Genomic DNA, 13,158 nt, shown 5'->3' with positions numbered 1-13,158 from the left:
TTCACAAGATACCCTACTAACCCTGGCCTCCTGTTCTCTCCTCTTGGCAGGTGTGCCAAAGCACCTGAGCTATAATGGTGTGAAAGAGCTCATCTTAGCAGTGGATGGGGTGCTCTCTGTGCACAGTTTGCACGTCTGGTCGCTAACAATGAACCAAGTGATTCTCTCTGTTCACATTGCTGCAGGTCAGTGAGTTTGTAAACATCCTGGACAAAAATTCAGTCATATCCTATAACGTCAGTCATTTCCCTCCTTTTGGTAGAGCCGCCCTGAGTGTCTGTTGCATGCCAAAACAATTGCAATGTGTTTTGTGTGACCAAGGACCTTTGAAACCCCCCTTCCCCGTGCCAATGTCGTCATGGCAACAGTGCTACTTAGGACCACCCTGGAGGTGGAAGGTAGCAGTTTAGAGAGTAGAACAAAAGGATAAAACACCACCCAAGCTTCAAGGCCTTAAATTCTTTTTGACTCGATGTCCTATTGGTTAAAGGAGTGGAATGAATTTAACAAGAAACCTTCACTGATTATCTTTGGTGTGTGAGATGTTTTACCCTAGCATCAAAGAGAGAAAGGTGAAGGAGACACAGGTCTCATCCTTAAGATTCCAAAAAGGTAAAAGATATACTAGTCAGAATTAATGGTGGCTTCTCAATTCTGTAACCATGTGAGATAACTCTTGGGATGTGAGGCTTACCCTAAAAAACTACTTTGTCAAGCAGAAGGTGATTTTGCTCATGATACATCCTAGGGCTGAGAAAATGGGCAATGGCTCGGGAGACAGCTCAGACCAAGAATGATATATTAGGCTGCTGAGAAATAACTCATGAAGTTACTCAGAGGCAGGATACAGGAAGAGTCATTGGAGGACTGTGCTTTCTCAGACATCCTCATCTCAGCTGAGAGGCTTGGATCTGGCTGCAGGGAATTTACAGCCTCTCCTACACCAATATTTCACTGCAAATGGAAGGATCTAGTAAACACTCAGGTTACTATGGAGGGAACTTCACAGCCTCCTGATACCTTTTGGGAAAAGAGAAAAAGACGGCAGAGAGGGCTGCTGCTCTAAATGTTTGCTGGCTCTTGTCACCATCCTTGAGATAAATTGTGATTATATATAAGGGTGAAAACTCAGAGAACCCAGGGAGCCAGTGAGCAGGGCTGTATAAGAAATAGTAGTTCTGACTTGACTTTTTCATGGCTTATCTCCTCTGTCACACTCAGCCCCTAGGGACACCAGACCCCAGAGAGAACTAACTGTGGGCAGGAAGTTCGCATAGTGACAGGGTGCTTTGCAGGCATGTCTGTGTAAGAGTAGCTGATTGTCAGGGCCATCACGGCTCCTTTCGACTGCACTGCCTGTGCCCTACCCCAGCAGCAGAGACAAGTACTTGAAGCTGGAGATGAGCCGTCGCCCTGTGTGTGCAATCAGTGCCAATCTCTCTCAGTTCTTTATCAACAGCCGCCAGCCGGGAGAGCCAGGGGGTTCGGAGAGAAATTGCAAAAGTCCTCAGCAGTCGCTTTCCTGTGCACTCACTCACCATTCAGATGGAGCTGCCAGCCGACCAGGACCCCGCCTGCCTTTTATGCGAAGACCCTCAGGACTAGCCAGTTGCTCTGCCAGCTCCCCAGGTTTGACAGGCCACTGCGTGCTGCTCCACAGTTTCTAAGAAACCAACAGAAGAAGTCTGAGAAACTCATGATACAGTACGATGCACACTGTAGCTCCATCCCCCATAAATGAAATCGTGCTTAGATTCATCAGTCAATTGGATTCTCCACCCATCGGGAGCTGTGTTCATTCTAGGAATGTATGTATAGATTATTCCTGACTGGGGCTGAAATAACAGCTGTTTGTAACCGCAGGTAATAGAAAGTTCACCTCCCTTCAGTAACGCATCCCGAGGCTGAGTGGGCAAAGCTGAACTCAGGAAGGAGTCTTACCAGGAATCAGTGGCAAGGAAAGAGTCACAAAAATTTTTCCAAAACATGAAAAGCAAAAGTAAGGAGAGCTGAGTCAGGGGTAAAAGCTAATTTGGAGGCCCAGTATTCTTGCTAAAGAATCCTGTGGACAGAAGAGCTTAGCAGGCTACAGTCCATGGGATTGCAAGAGCCGAACATGACCAAGCACACAAGTATGCATGCATGGCTCTTTCGATATGTCCCCTTATTTCATTCTAATGACTTTTTAAAAGTTGAAATTAATATGATCATTGTATAGATAAAGCCATAAAGATTAAGTGAATCAATCAATGTCATTTATTCTTTCATTTTAAAACCTTTTTCAACACAGGCTATGGGCAGAGCATTGGTAAACCAAGCTGACATGCCCTTTGCCCTCACAGAACTCTTTCCCTTTGGGAAGAGACAGGCGTTATACTAATAAACACCACCAAGAATATACTACAAATAGCAGCAAGTGATATGAAAGAAGAGGGGCTGATTGAGGTTGGGGAAGTCAATGGAGGGCGTCTCTGAAGAAATGGCATCTAAGTTGAGACTTGAATGAAGAGGTAGGTGATAGCCAAATGCACTGTAGAAGGAAGCACATTCCAGAAGAAGCAAGAGAAACAGGGGACACCCTGAGGAAAGAAGTGGGTGCATTTGAGGAATTGGGGAAGGTCCTTGTGGCTAGAATGTACTAAGAGTGAGTTAAAGAATATGAAGGACCAGAAGGTGGAGAGGGACTTTCCTGGTGGTTCAGTGGTTAAGACTTTGTGCTCCCAATGTAGGGGGCAAGGGTTCAATCCCTGGCCAGGGAACTAAGATGCCACACACCACGTGGCATGGCTAAAAGAGTTTAAAAAAAGGCAGGACAAACAAGCAAGTCCAAGTAAGAAAGTAGCCGAAACCAGATCTATTTTGACCAAAATCCCATCTATGCTTTCTCTTTGAACACTTTTGCTTTATATTGGGTGGGGGGGCTGTTTCTTTTTGATCAAGTAATCCATGTTGACAATCAGCCATTATTTCAGAAGTGCCTGCAAAAGAGGAGCCTACGTTCCTCAGAGGAATGAGATGAACAAACTGCTGTGTTTAAAAGTAAAGGCCTGACAGGTGCTTCTGTAATACATCCTGTCTTAGGCGGCACGTGTACTGTGTCCACACAGGAGTCTGCTAAAGAAAGAGGAAACCTAAAGTACTGGAAGTGGTTGTAGGCCAAACTCAACCCTGGAGACCCTGAGTCATGCCAGTGACGTGGGACATGAAAGGGACAGAGGAGTGAGGCAGTGGAAACGGGGGGCTCTGTGGTAAGGAATGAACGTTAGAAGGAATGAGAAATCTGGTCGGTCTCTTCCGCGGCCTTCCAGATCTGTGACCTTCCACTGCCATTCCATCTCTCTGAGCTTCAGATTCCTCATCTGAAAATGGGAATTATATTTTCATCAGTGGGTTTCTGTTAGAACTATGTAGGGTAAAAATGTAAAGAACAAGGTTCTTTGTGTGGTAAAAATTGAGTGCTCCATAGATATTCTTCTCAATCCAGGGTTTCTCAACCATCGTGGAATCATTATTTGGGGTTGGATCATTCTTTGTTGTGATTGGACTGTTACAACACAATGGCACAAAGTTATTCTTGTGCATCATAGGAGGTTGAGCAGCAACCCTGGGCTCTACCCACTAATTACTGCAAGCACTCTCTAACACACACACACACACACACACACACACAGACTAAAAGGGAAAATGGCAGTTGATTGGGGCATGGAGGTCTTGGCACTCAGGATGACTCAGAAGTGGCACTTTTAGGCACTGCTAAAACTCAATGGACGTGAGTCTGAGTGAACTCCAGGAATTGGTGATAAACAGGGAGGCCTGGCGTGTTCATGGGGTCGCAAAGAGTCAGACACGACTGAGTGACTGAACTCAAATGAACTGAAAAGTGCCTTTTGACCAGAAGTCAGTGGGATAAGAGGAAGTAATCTGAGGCTGCTCCTTACATGCCAGGTCCACTTCTGTGCACGTTCCAGACTCTCCAACAAGGGGACAGGAGTATTCAATATGACTTGTCTGAGGCGAGAACATTGTTTGGGCTGTGATTTTCTCCTAGACAGGGTTCCTGTGCCTACAGCCACAGACACACAATCGCATTTTTTTCTCTCCTTGCTTTCTCGGCAGATAAACCCAGACAAAAGCGTCTCCTTGTTCCAGGCCAGTCATGCTTCTCTCCTTTATTTTTGTTTCCCTTTTCCAACCCCTCTGAGCAGAGAGCTGAGTAGGTGAGTCAGGCCAAGGCCTTCTGTGCAAATCTGGCTATCCATCTCTCCTCCCTAGCCCAGGGAGAACTGAATGTGCTGGTTTCAAGATTCAGATTTAAGCAGTAGAAAAGAAAGGGAAGTCTCACTTCAGCTTCCAGCTGGAGCAGTGTGTTCTAAAGCGGGAGGCACTTTACTGGGTTACTGGGTCCTGCTTCAGATTTTAAGGATGTGGAACTTTGATTTGTATTCTGCTATTATCCTCTGCATGTCTTTCACCTGTAGAGAGTATCATAAAGTAAAGATGTGCAGGCCTCAATGGGTCTGGTTTGGAACTTGAACTTCTGTATGTTTTAACATACCCGGAGATGATTCTAAAGAACAGACAGAGTCTAGAAGAGCCTCAGCCAAAGGAGGTCACTAAGTGGGGGATTCAGACACACACCCAGGGACCTTCAATGATATCTAAAGTTGCGACCATGTGGATGGGGTAGGAAGGGAGCACAGAGTGGTGAGGATTGTGGGCTTGAAGACTGAGACTTCACGTCATTAAGCTGACAGCCACACTGGAGTTTGAATGATATAGGAAGGCTCTCGAGGCAGATGAAGAAAAAGCTCTTCTAGACAGAGAAAGCTATGTGTAAATCATGCATGTGTTTTCCTGCTAGTTTTTAATTTGAAAAGCAGAAATATATGTGGCAAAGAAAACGATCAACTCTGTGATGTTTAAAAATGTAATTTTTGGTGCTTTATCATTATTAACATTGAAGAGAACAGGAGTTCTGCTTTTGATGATTTTTCTGACATTGTCAGCGTCTAGCAGGGTGCTAGAAACCTGGCAGGCATTAATAATTGCTGAGGCAATGACTCTGGGGCCTTGTCATTATTTTTTATTTACGTTTGTGTTTTTCTGAAATTCTGAGGGCCAAGGAAACATTAACTTTGACTGAGGAGGTCACACGTGTGCCATCTCTGCAAATCAATCCACACCGCCAAAGGACCTACTTAGCATTCTGCTGAGGGTTCGCCCTGCTCCGTGGAGACGGCCAGGCATGTCCCCCACCTTGGGAAACAAGCTTAGGCAACCAGAACGAGAGGTGCTGGGGTTCCTAGTGGCTTCTGCCTCAGCTGGCTCTCGAAACAGAAAGAATGGTTCATGCCAATTCAGTCTCCTGTCTCAAGGGCTGCCGTGTGGTTTTGCTTTTCCATACTTTGTACTGGACGGAGCTCTCACGGACAGACGACCTGGCAAACACACAAGTTCTAGGGGCAGTGTCTGCTCTGCTTTTCTCTGAAATTGTGTTTTTGATGTCAGAAATACATCGAATGCCAGGTCACCCCAAGGGAGATGGACTTGTATGTCAACCAAAGGCAGCGCCTCATTGCTCCCAGCCATTTCTGCTCTTTCCCTGAAATTCTCCTTCTTTAGTCAACTAGATTGAAAATTCTGGATGGTAGATGTGTTTGTGTTAAAGTCAAGACAACCTGAAGTGGGGTTTTTAAGGATTTGAGATGAAAGAGCAGCTACCACCAAGGGATTTCATGTGCCAGGCATCAATGCCCAAGGTCTCTCTGCCCCCCTTCCCTGGCATGGTTGGACCTCCAGGCCACTGAACTGACTGCAATAGTGCAGTAGAATTCTTTACTTTGTGGCATGGTATTTTCTCTGGCTACTGAAACATTAATGATCTTTCATATCTTTCAAAGCAACAGGCTTTATTCTGCAGAATACTAAAATCAAGCCAAGTCCACTGCCACCCTCCATCTTTATACTATGTTTCACTGTTCTCCAGTATCTGGTCAAAATTTATCTAGGGCTCCGTCAAGGCCCAGAAAAGAAATGTATGTGTTCCATATATTTGGTTACAGATGGAAAATGGGAATGCTGAAGGACATGTACTGTTGTTATATACAAAGTGAGTCGGTATGTATGTGTCACAGAGATTCATATCGTGCCAACTTTTAAAAGGTTTTGAGTCATCAACACACCCCCACAAGAGAATGGCCAAATTATTGGTGAGGATTAAACAGCCCTTTCTCTCACAGGGAGCGATTGAGGCTTGCTGAGATAAAGGCTTATCTGAAAGAGCGTTACCTAGTAAGGGAGTCCTGGAATCATTAAAATAGTTAAGTCCCTTTCTGACATGCTCTGAAAACTTCTACTTTTATCTTTGAAGTAAAAGCTGAATGAGGCATTCTGAGTGCATTTATTAGCACTGTTGAATTGTCCACTTCCATGAAGGCAGTCACAGGACCCCTCCCCCGACCAGATCTTGTACCCTGTTGCTATGAAATGTCACTTCCTTGGTTTTTTGGTGTTTCTTTCTCTCATGGAGTTGAGACTTGCTCTTGCTAAGTGCATTTCTTCCTGCTGGTCTCTACATTGTCATTGCCGTATTTGGATCATTTACTTACCTGTTAAATTTTTTTAAATTAATTAATTTTGATTGGAGGCTAATTATTTTACAGTGTTGTGGTGGTTTTCACCATGCATTGACATGAATCAGCCACGGGTGTACAGGTGTCTCCCCATCCTGAACCCCCTTTCCACCTCCTTCCCCACCCCATCCCTCTGGGTTGTCCCAGAGGACCAGCTTTGGATGCCCTGCTTAATGCCTTGAACATGCAGTGGTCATCTATTTTACATATTTACCTGTTAAATTTTGAAAGCCAACAAAGGCTTTTAGCACTCTAGTATCAAAAAAAAAAAAAATGCACCTGGGCATACACATTTTATAGATTCTTGGAGAATGTTGCTCTCCAGCACCATCCCCACCCAATGAAATGGGACCCAGAGAACCCTGCAAAGAGACAGACCTCATTTTCCATAATTAGCTTTCAAGTACCTTCAGGAAATGATTTTCTCAGCTCATCTCCCTGTATTCCCTGTTTGGGATCACAGGGCAATCTGCTTAAATGACTAATTACAGAAATCATTAAAGGCACCAAGCAAATGTTGTCTTTGAACACCCACATCCCCAGTTTTACAAGTCCTGCCTGGCCTGACAGTGATGAAACCACTTAACAGTCCAGCGCAGGCGGATGTTAAGGGGAAAAAAAAGGTGACCATATGTGGTTCAGTTTCCTAACTTTCAGATTTCACACTTAACGCTTGTCATTCTGTTACTGGGCACCTGTTTAAATTCTATTTTAAAATGTTAATGTATGTTTAAGACAAAATGAGGAAAAAGAGAGTTTGGATTAAGTCGTCATCTTTTGATCACTAAAATCATGACAGAAAATATTTATTGTGACAACAATCAGGACTGTATTGAGAGGACATAAATGTCCACTCTCAGTCTTTTAATGGAGGGAAGAACACATTTGAGGAGCGGATTGGTCTAAGAGAGATCAAAGGTGATCTAAGGATCAGAGGCATTTATGAACAATGCTGGTCATTGCTATGAATCCCTAGTAGGGGTTAGACATTGGTGGTCAGAATCTATGGTAGCCCTTGACAGTTGTTAAAAACTGAAACACACTTGAGCTTCTTCAGCCATAAAGGCCAGGAAGTGCTGAGAGATGTCAAGCTGAATTGCACCCTTTTCAGCTGTGTTAAGAAAGCCCCAGGAGACAACCTATCAATATAGTTGCCCTACATTTCCTTTCCTCAAAGGGGTGCCCATTTGCTGAAAACATAATTGTCCTATTTGCAGCCATTAAAACCACGTGATCCATGTACACCATCCGATGGCACCATCAAATGTTATGTCCCTAGACCTGTAGAGTTTCAGAGTGTTTGGGGTTATTACAGAAGCAAGGGTGCCAGCTATACTGAAGATATTGTGAAGCATGGTGAGTTAATCTGTACAATAAAATCAGCATCAGAAGTGATTTGGGGGTTTTGTTTGAAGTTGAAAGGCATTTTTCAAATGGAATTCAGTAGGAACTTTATCAACTAACGCCCTGTTTCTTTTCCATCCCCTCCTATTTTTTGCAGTGACAAATAGGGGATTTTCTTTGGCTTGAACATGGGATTCATCAACAATAATTTCTTTTACTGTCCCACTCTCCACTCCAAATGTGTCTCTGACATGGCAGAATCCACAGCCAGAAAAATATGAGTACCCTGTGTTGACATTTCATTAGCAGAATATGTTCTATGAATAATTAATAGCCCAGAAAGATGAAGCCTCCTTTTCTGGTTTCTACTGTCTCATAGAGTTCAGCACCTTATATGAATTTGGATGAGGAAAGGACAGTTCAGATTTCCCTGGCTCAGTAAGCCCTGAATTCATAAGTAAGAAGCAGATTCTTTTTCCTTTCAATCACCTTTCCTTTATAAACAGAAAACCATGGAGAAGATTTTTCAGCATCTTGAGATGAGATCAACTTTAATGTTGACTAAAGAGAAAATTCTGAGGGAGGCAATTATTTTTCTTCTTATTATCATAATTAATATTATTTTGATAGCTTTTAAACACCCTTGACTTTACCATTTATACCCCAACTATGGATGGTGTTTTATGTCAGTATAAACATTTGCACAATATATACTTCGGTACACAGATTTTAAAGAAAACTTCTAATTCCACCCTGAAACTTTTCATTAATTTATTAACTCATGTAATCCATTTTTCAACTGATTTTACTAATATTTATTGATTGAACACACCAGGCATAGTGTAAGGGAGTATAATATTGCTTAGATACATAGTCTAGAAGACTTTTTTTATATTGAAGATTAAGAAATGACTGAATAAACCTCAGAGGTCCTCAAAATCATCTTAATACTCATATGTTAGACATCAACTCTGAGAAGTAAACATATCTGCATTTTTCCTTAAAAAAATGTATTTTATAGAGGCATTGCTCAGGTGCAATCAAATCATGAAATCAGTCCCATTTCCTAATGAAATTTTACTGATGGCTCTAAAATATTTCACTTCATTTCTCTCTCCAATTACTGAGATATCAGTGCTTCTCATTGTACAATAGAAATTACTGGGCAATGACTTGAGGATTAGATAAGCTTGGAATGTTAGTGCTGGAATATATAAGAATGAAATACTTAGTAATAAATCTATCTAGGGAGGTAAAAAAAATCTGTACATTGAAAACCATAAGATACTGATGAAAGAAACTGAAGAAGATACCATTTACCACAGATAAATGGTAACATATCATGTGTTCATAGATTGGAAGAATACTGTTAAAATATCTATATTATTCAAAATTATCTACAGATTTAATGTAATTCCTATCAAAATTCGATTTCAGCTTATCACAGAAATAGGAAAAAATTCTAAAATTCATACTGAGCCACAAAAGACCTTGAAAAAATGAATCACAATCTTGAGCAAAACAAAACTGTAGGCATTATACTTCCTGATTTCAAAACACATCACAAAACAACAGGAATCAACAATATGGTACTGGCATAAAAACAAACTATAGACCAACACCACAGAATAAAGGCCCCAGAATACAGCCATGCATTTATGGCCAACTGATCTCCATTAAGGTACCAAGAACACGCAATTTGGAATGTATAGTCTCTTTTATCAATGATATTGGGAAAACTGGAGATCCATGTGCAGAAAAATGAAATTGTATCTTCATCTCACACTGTGTACAAAATCAACTCAAAATGGATTAACGATTTAGAGGAAAGATCAAGAATTATACAACTACTTGAAGAAAACATAGGGAAAAACGTTTGACATAGGTTTGGGCAATAACTGTTTTGGATATAACCCCGAAGGTGATTATAATGCAAATTTGTAGGACCTGGCAAAATTTGGAAGGTGTTTAAAGTAAACTGCATTGAGATCATGCATACAAAATGCTTAGCATAGTGTCTAGTTTGCTAGGTCACTAGCCCAGATAATAAGTGTAAATTCCTCTCCTATTGTGCACAAAAATAGAATAAACTGGGAAAGTGGGGACATGGGATGGAGAATGGGATACAGTAGACAGAAGGGTAAGAGGTTGAGGATAATAGAGTAAAATGATTCATAAGTTACACATATCTTGGATGGAGGACACTGAAATAACGTGATGCAAGTATAGTAACAGATGGCCATTTCCCTCCATTACTAGCAAAATCAATAGAAATTGGAGCATTTTAATACTAATGCCAGGGTAGGGCACAATTTAAGTTACCCTAAAATTGATTTTGCTATTTAATCTACTTGTTTATTTAATGAGATCTTAATGGTTAGTATGCACCAGGCTCTGTGGTAGACATGAGCATCCAGGGATGATGATGGTACCCATATTCTAGTAGGCGATATGGACAATAAAGAAATAAAGATGTAAATAAGACATTTTCAGATGGTTCCAAGTGGTAAGAAGAAAATGAAAGCAGATGATATGGTACTGACTGGTGTGGGATATCTACACAGGGTGATCATGTAGGTCCTTTACGAGTAGATGACATTTGGGCTGAGCCCGGATGTTAGGAAGGAGCCAGTCATGCACAATGGTGGAGGGAGGGGGAGGCAGCATGTGTGAAGGCATGAGGCAGGAAGAACTGGGCATGTCTGAAGAAAAGAAAATAAGGCCAGGGGAAGAGGGACACACTGGGCTCAGCTGGACAGAGCCTTGTATACCGCAGGGAGAAAAGTTGGAAGTTTAGTCAAAGGGAAGACCTCCATTGAATGGAAGGAGGAATTACAGCAGAAACTTGCCGTGTGTGCTGTGCTTAGTCGCTCAGTCGTGCCCGACTCTTTGTGACCCTGTGGACTGTAGCTGGCCAGGCTCTTCTACCAATGGGGTTCTCCAAGCAAGAATATTGGAGTGGGTTGCCATGCCCTCCTCAAGGGGATCTTCCCAACGCAGGGATCAAACCCAGGTCTCCTGAATTCCAAGCAGATTCTTTACCGTCTGAGCAGAAACGTGGTTTGCCACAATTCTGCAGCTTTGTTGTTTTGGCAAAATACATTTTCAACCAAATTCATCAAAGATTTACCAAGTATCAAAAAATCCCTTGTAAAGAAATGCTTTGTTTTTTAAAACACAAACACACACAGACACAGATATGCCTTAAAAGTGAAAATAAAATGAAACAGGGAAAAGTAAAACCAAGTATGGGTTTATTTTATTACGTGTGTATGTGCATGCTAAGTCACTTCAGTCGTGTCTGACTATTTGTGACCCCGTGGACTGTAGCCCACCAGGCTCCTCTGTCCATGGGATTCTCCAGGCAAGAATACTGGAATGGGTTGCCATACCCTCCTCCAGGGAATCTTCCTGACCTAGGGCTCAAACCTGTGTCCCTCATGTCTTCTGCGTTGGCAAGTGTGTTTTCTTACCACTAGCACCACCAGGGAAGCCTTTATTTTATTATCGTCTTATTTAAATGGTGCTCAAGGCAGACAGCACAAAAGCTCCAAAGGGGAGATCCATCTCAGGAGCATGCAGGTTCACTAGTCATCTAGTCAACCTGGCTCCCACCTGCATCTAATGACCCTCCTGACGCTGGTTATGGGTTGTAGTTCCTTGAGTGTGGTGTTTAGCTTACTGTGTGTGTGTGTGTGTGCATTTTAAGGCATGAGTTCCTTTTCTGGGTCTGTAGGAGCTGTCCCCTTTCTCCATGCAACCACCAAGGAAAAGTCATAGTACCCATACAATCCCCACCATTGACTTCAAGGCCCACATCCTATCCATACCTGATCTGGGACAACCTGGTCTTTCTCCAGAGAAGAAACTGTGAAGTTTATTATTTACAAAACTTATTGCCTTTTAAGAAACTACATTCTGAATATATTCATCTCACACAGGGTTAAAAACTAGACTGCTCAGTTGAGGTTGTCTGGTCTGATTTCACCTTCCAGTTTCATCTATTATCACTGTTCTCAAGTATTCTGTACTTGTAACACACTGAGCATCTCACCTGTTCATGAGCCGGCATCACAGTTCATAGCTCTGGGCTTTGGCTCATTTCCCTTCCTGACATGCCCTCCCTCCCCTTTTTCTCTTCCTAAAAAACTCATATTCTACAGATTTCTAGTTATACAACAAACAAGTTCTGGGGATATAATGTACAATAGGGTGACTATCGGAGAAGGCGATGGCACCCCACTCCAGTACTCTTGCCTGGAAAATCAGAGGAGCCTGGTAGGCTGTGGTCCATGCGGTCGCAAAGAGTCGGATACAACTGAGTGACTTCCTTTTCACTTTTCACTTTCATGCATTGGAGAAGGAAATGGCAGCCCACTCCAGTGTTCTTGCCTGGAGAATCCCTGGGACGGGGGAGCCTGGTGGGCTGCCGTGTATGGGATTGCACAGAGTCGGACACAACTGACGTGACTTAGCAGCAGCAGCAGGTTGACTATATGTAACAATAATGTATTATACATTTGAAAGTTGCTGAAAGAGTAGCTCTTTAAAGTTTTCGTTATAAGAAAAAAAAAGTGACTATGTGAGATGATTGAGATTAACTAAATTATTGTGGTAATCATTTTTCAACATGTACATATGTTAAGTCATTATGTTATACACCCTAAACTTAAAAATATTATATGTCAATTATATCTCAATAAAACTGGAAGAAAACCAAAACAACAAAATCTCCTATTCATCCTCCAGAGTCTTGCCAAAGATTGACTCTGATGTTTTTCTGCCTTATTCTCTCAGAAAGTTAGTTCATCTACCTTCCTTGCTTGTTTGACAGTTTGTAGGCACTTATCACATTCCACAAAAATATTTATTCACAATTATGACTTTCCCAATTAGATTTTGAGTCCCTTAAAAGCAATTATCTTTATATTAAAATGAAAGTTACTCTTTGTGACCCAATAGACTATAACCCATCACTTATAATGGTCCCATCACTTCATGGGAAATAGATGGGAAACAGTGGAAACAGTGGCAGACTTTATTTTTTTGGGTTCCAAAATCACTGCAGATGGTGACTGCAGCCATGAAATTAAAAGACGCTTACTCCTTGGAAGAAAAGTTATCACCAACCTAGATAGCATATTCAAAAGCAGAGACATTACTTTGCCGACTAAGGTACATC

At 42.1% G+C, this 13,158-nt stretch overlaps 1 protein-coding gene and 1 long non-coding RNA gene across 3 annotated transcripts in view; one reads left to right on the top strand and one right to left on the bottom strand.

The window, feature by feature from the left end:
- Nucleotides 1-11,218, top strand: part of SLC30A8 (solute carrier family 30 member 8) — a 51,284-nt gene extending 40,066 nt beyond the window's left edge. Inside the window, 2 exon segments of the mRNA XM_004011988.6 lie at nucleotides 51-185; nucleotides 1,460-11,218. Of these exon segments, the coding sequence (XP_004012037.2) occupies nucleotides 51-185; nucleotides 1,460-1,605 (281 nt within the window). The 3' untranslated portion in view covers nucleotides 1,606-11,218.
- Nucleotides 1-13,158, bottom strand: part of LOC132657222 (uncharacterized) — a 242,252-nt gene that overhangs the window by 151,361 nt on the left and 77,733 nt on the right. For both annotated transcript variants that reach the window (XR_009595072.1, XR_009595071.1), the window contains exon 3: nucleotides 1,539-1,663. This is a non-coding gene — a long non-coding RNA (uncharacterized LOC132657222). The remainder of the gene's footprint in view (nucleotides 1-1,538; nucleotides 1,664-13,158) is intronic.

The sequence above is a fragment of the Ovis aries genome, chromosome 9 (genome assembly GCF_016772045.2).
Source record: "Ovis aries strain OAR_USU_Benz2616 breed Rambouillet chromosome 9, ARS-UI_Ramb_v3.0, whole genome shotgun sequence".
In the NCBI taxonomy this organism is placed as follows: Eukaryota; Metazoa; Chordata; class Mammalia; order Artiodactyla; family Bovidae; genus Ovis; species Ovis aries.
This window is presented reverse-complemented; position numbering and strand designations above follow the sequence as displayed.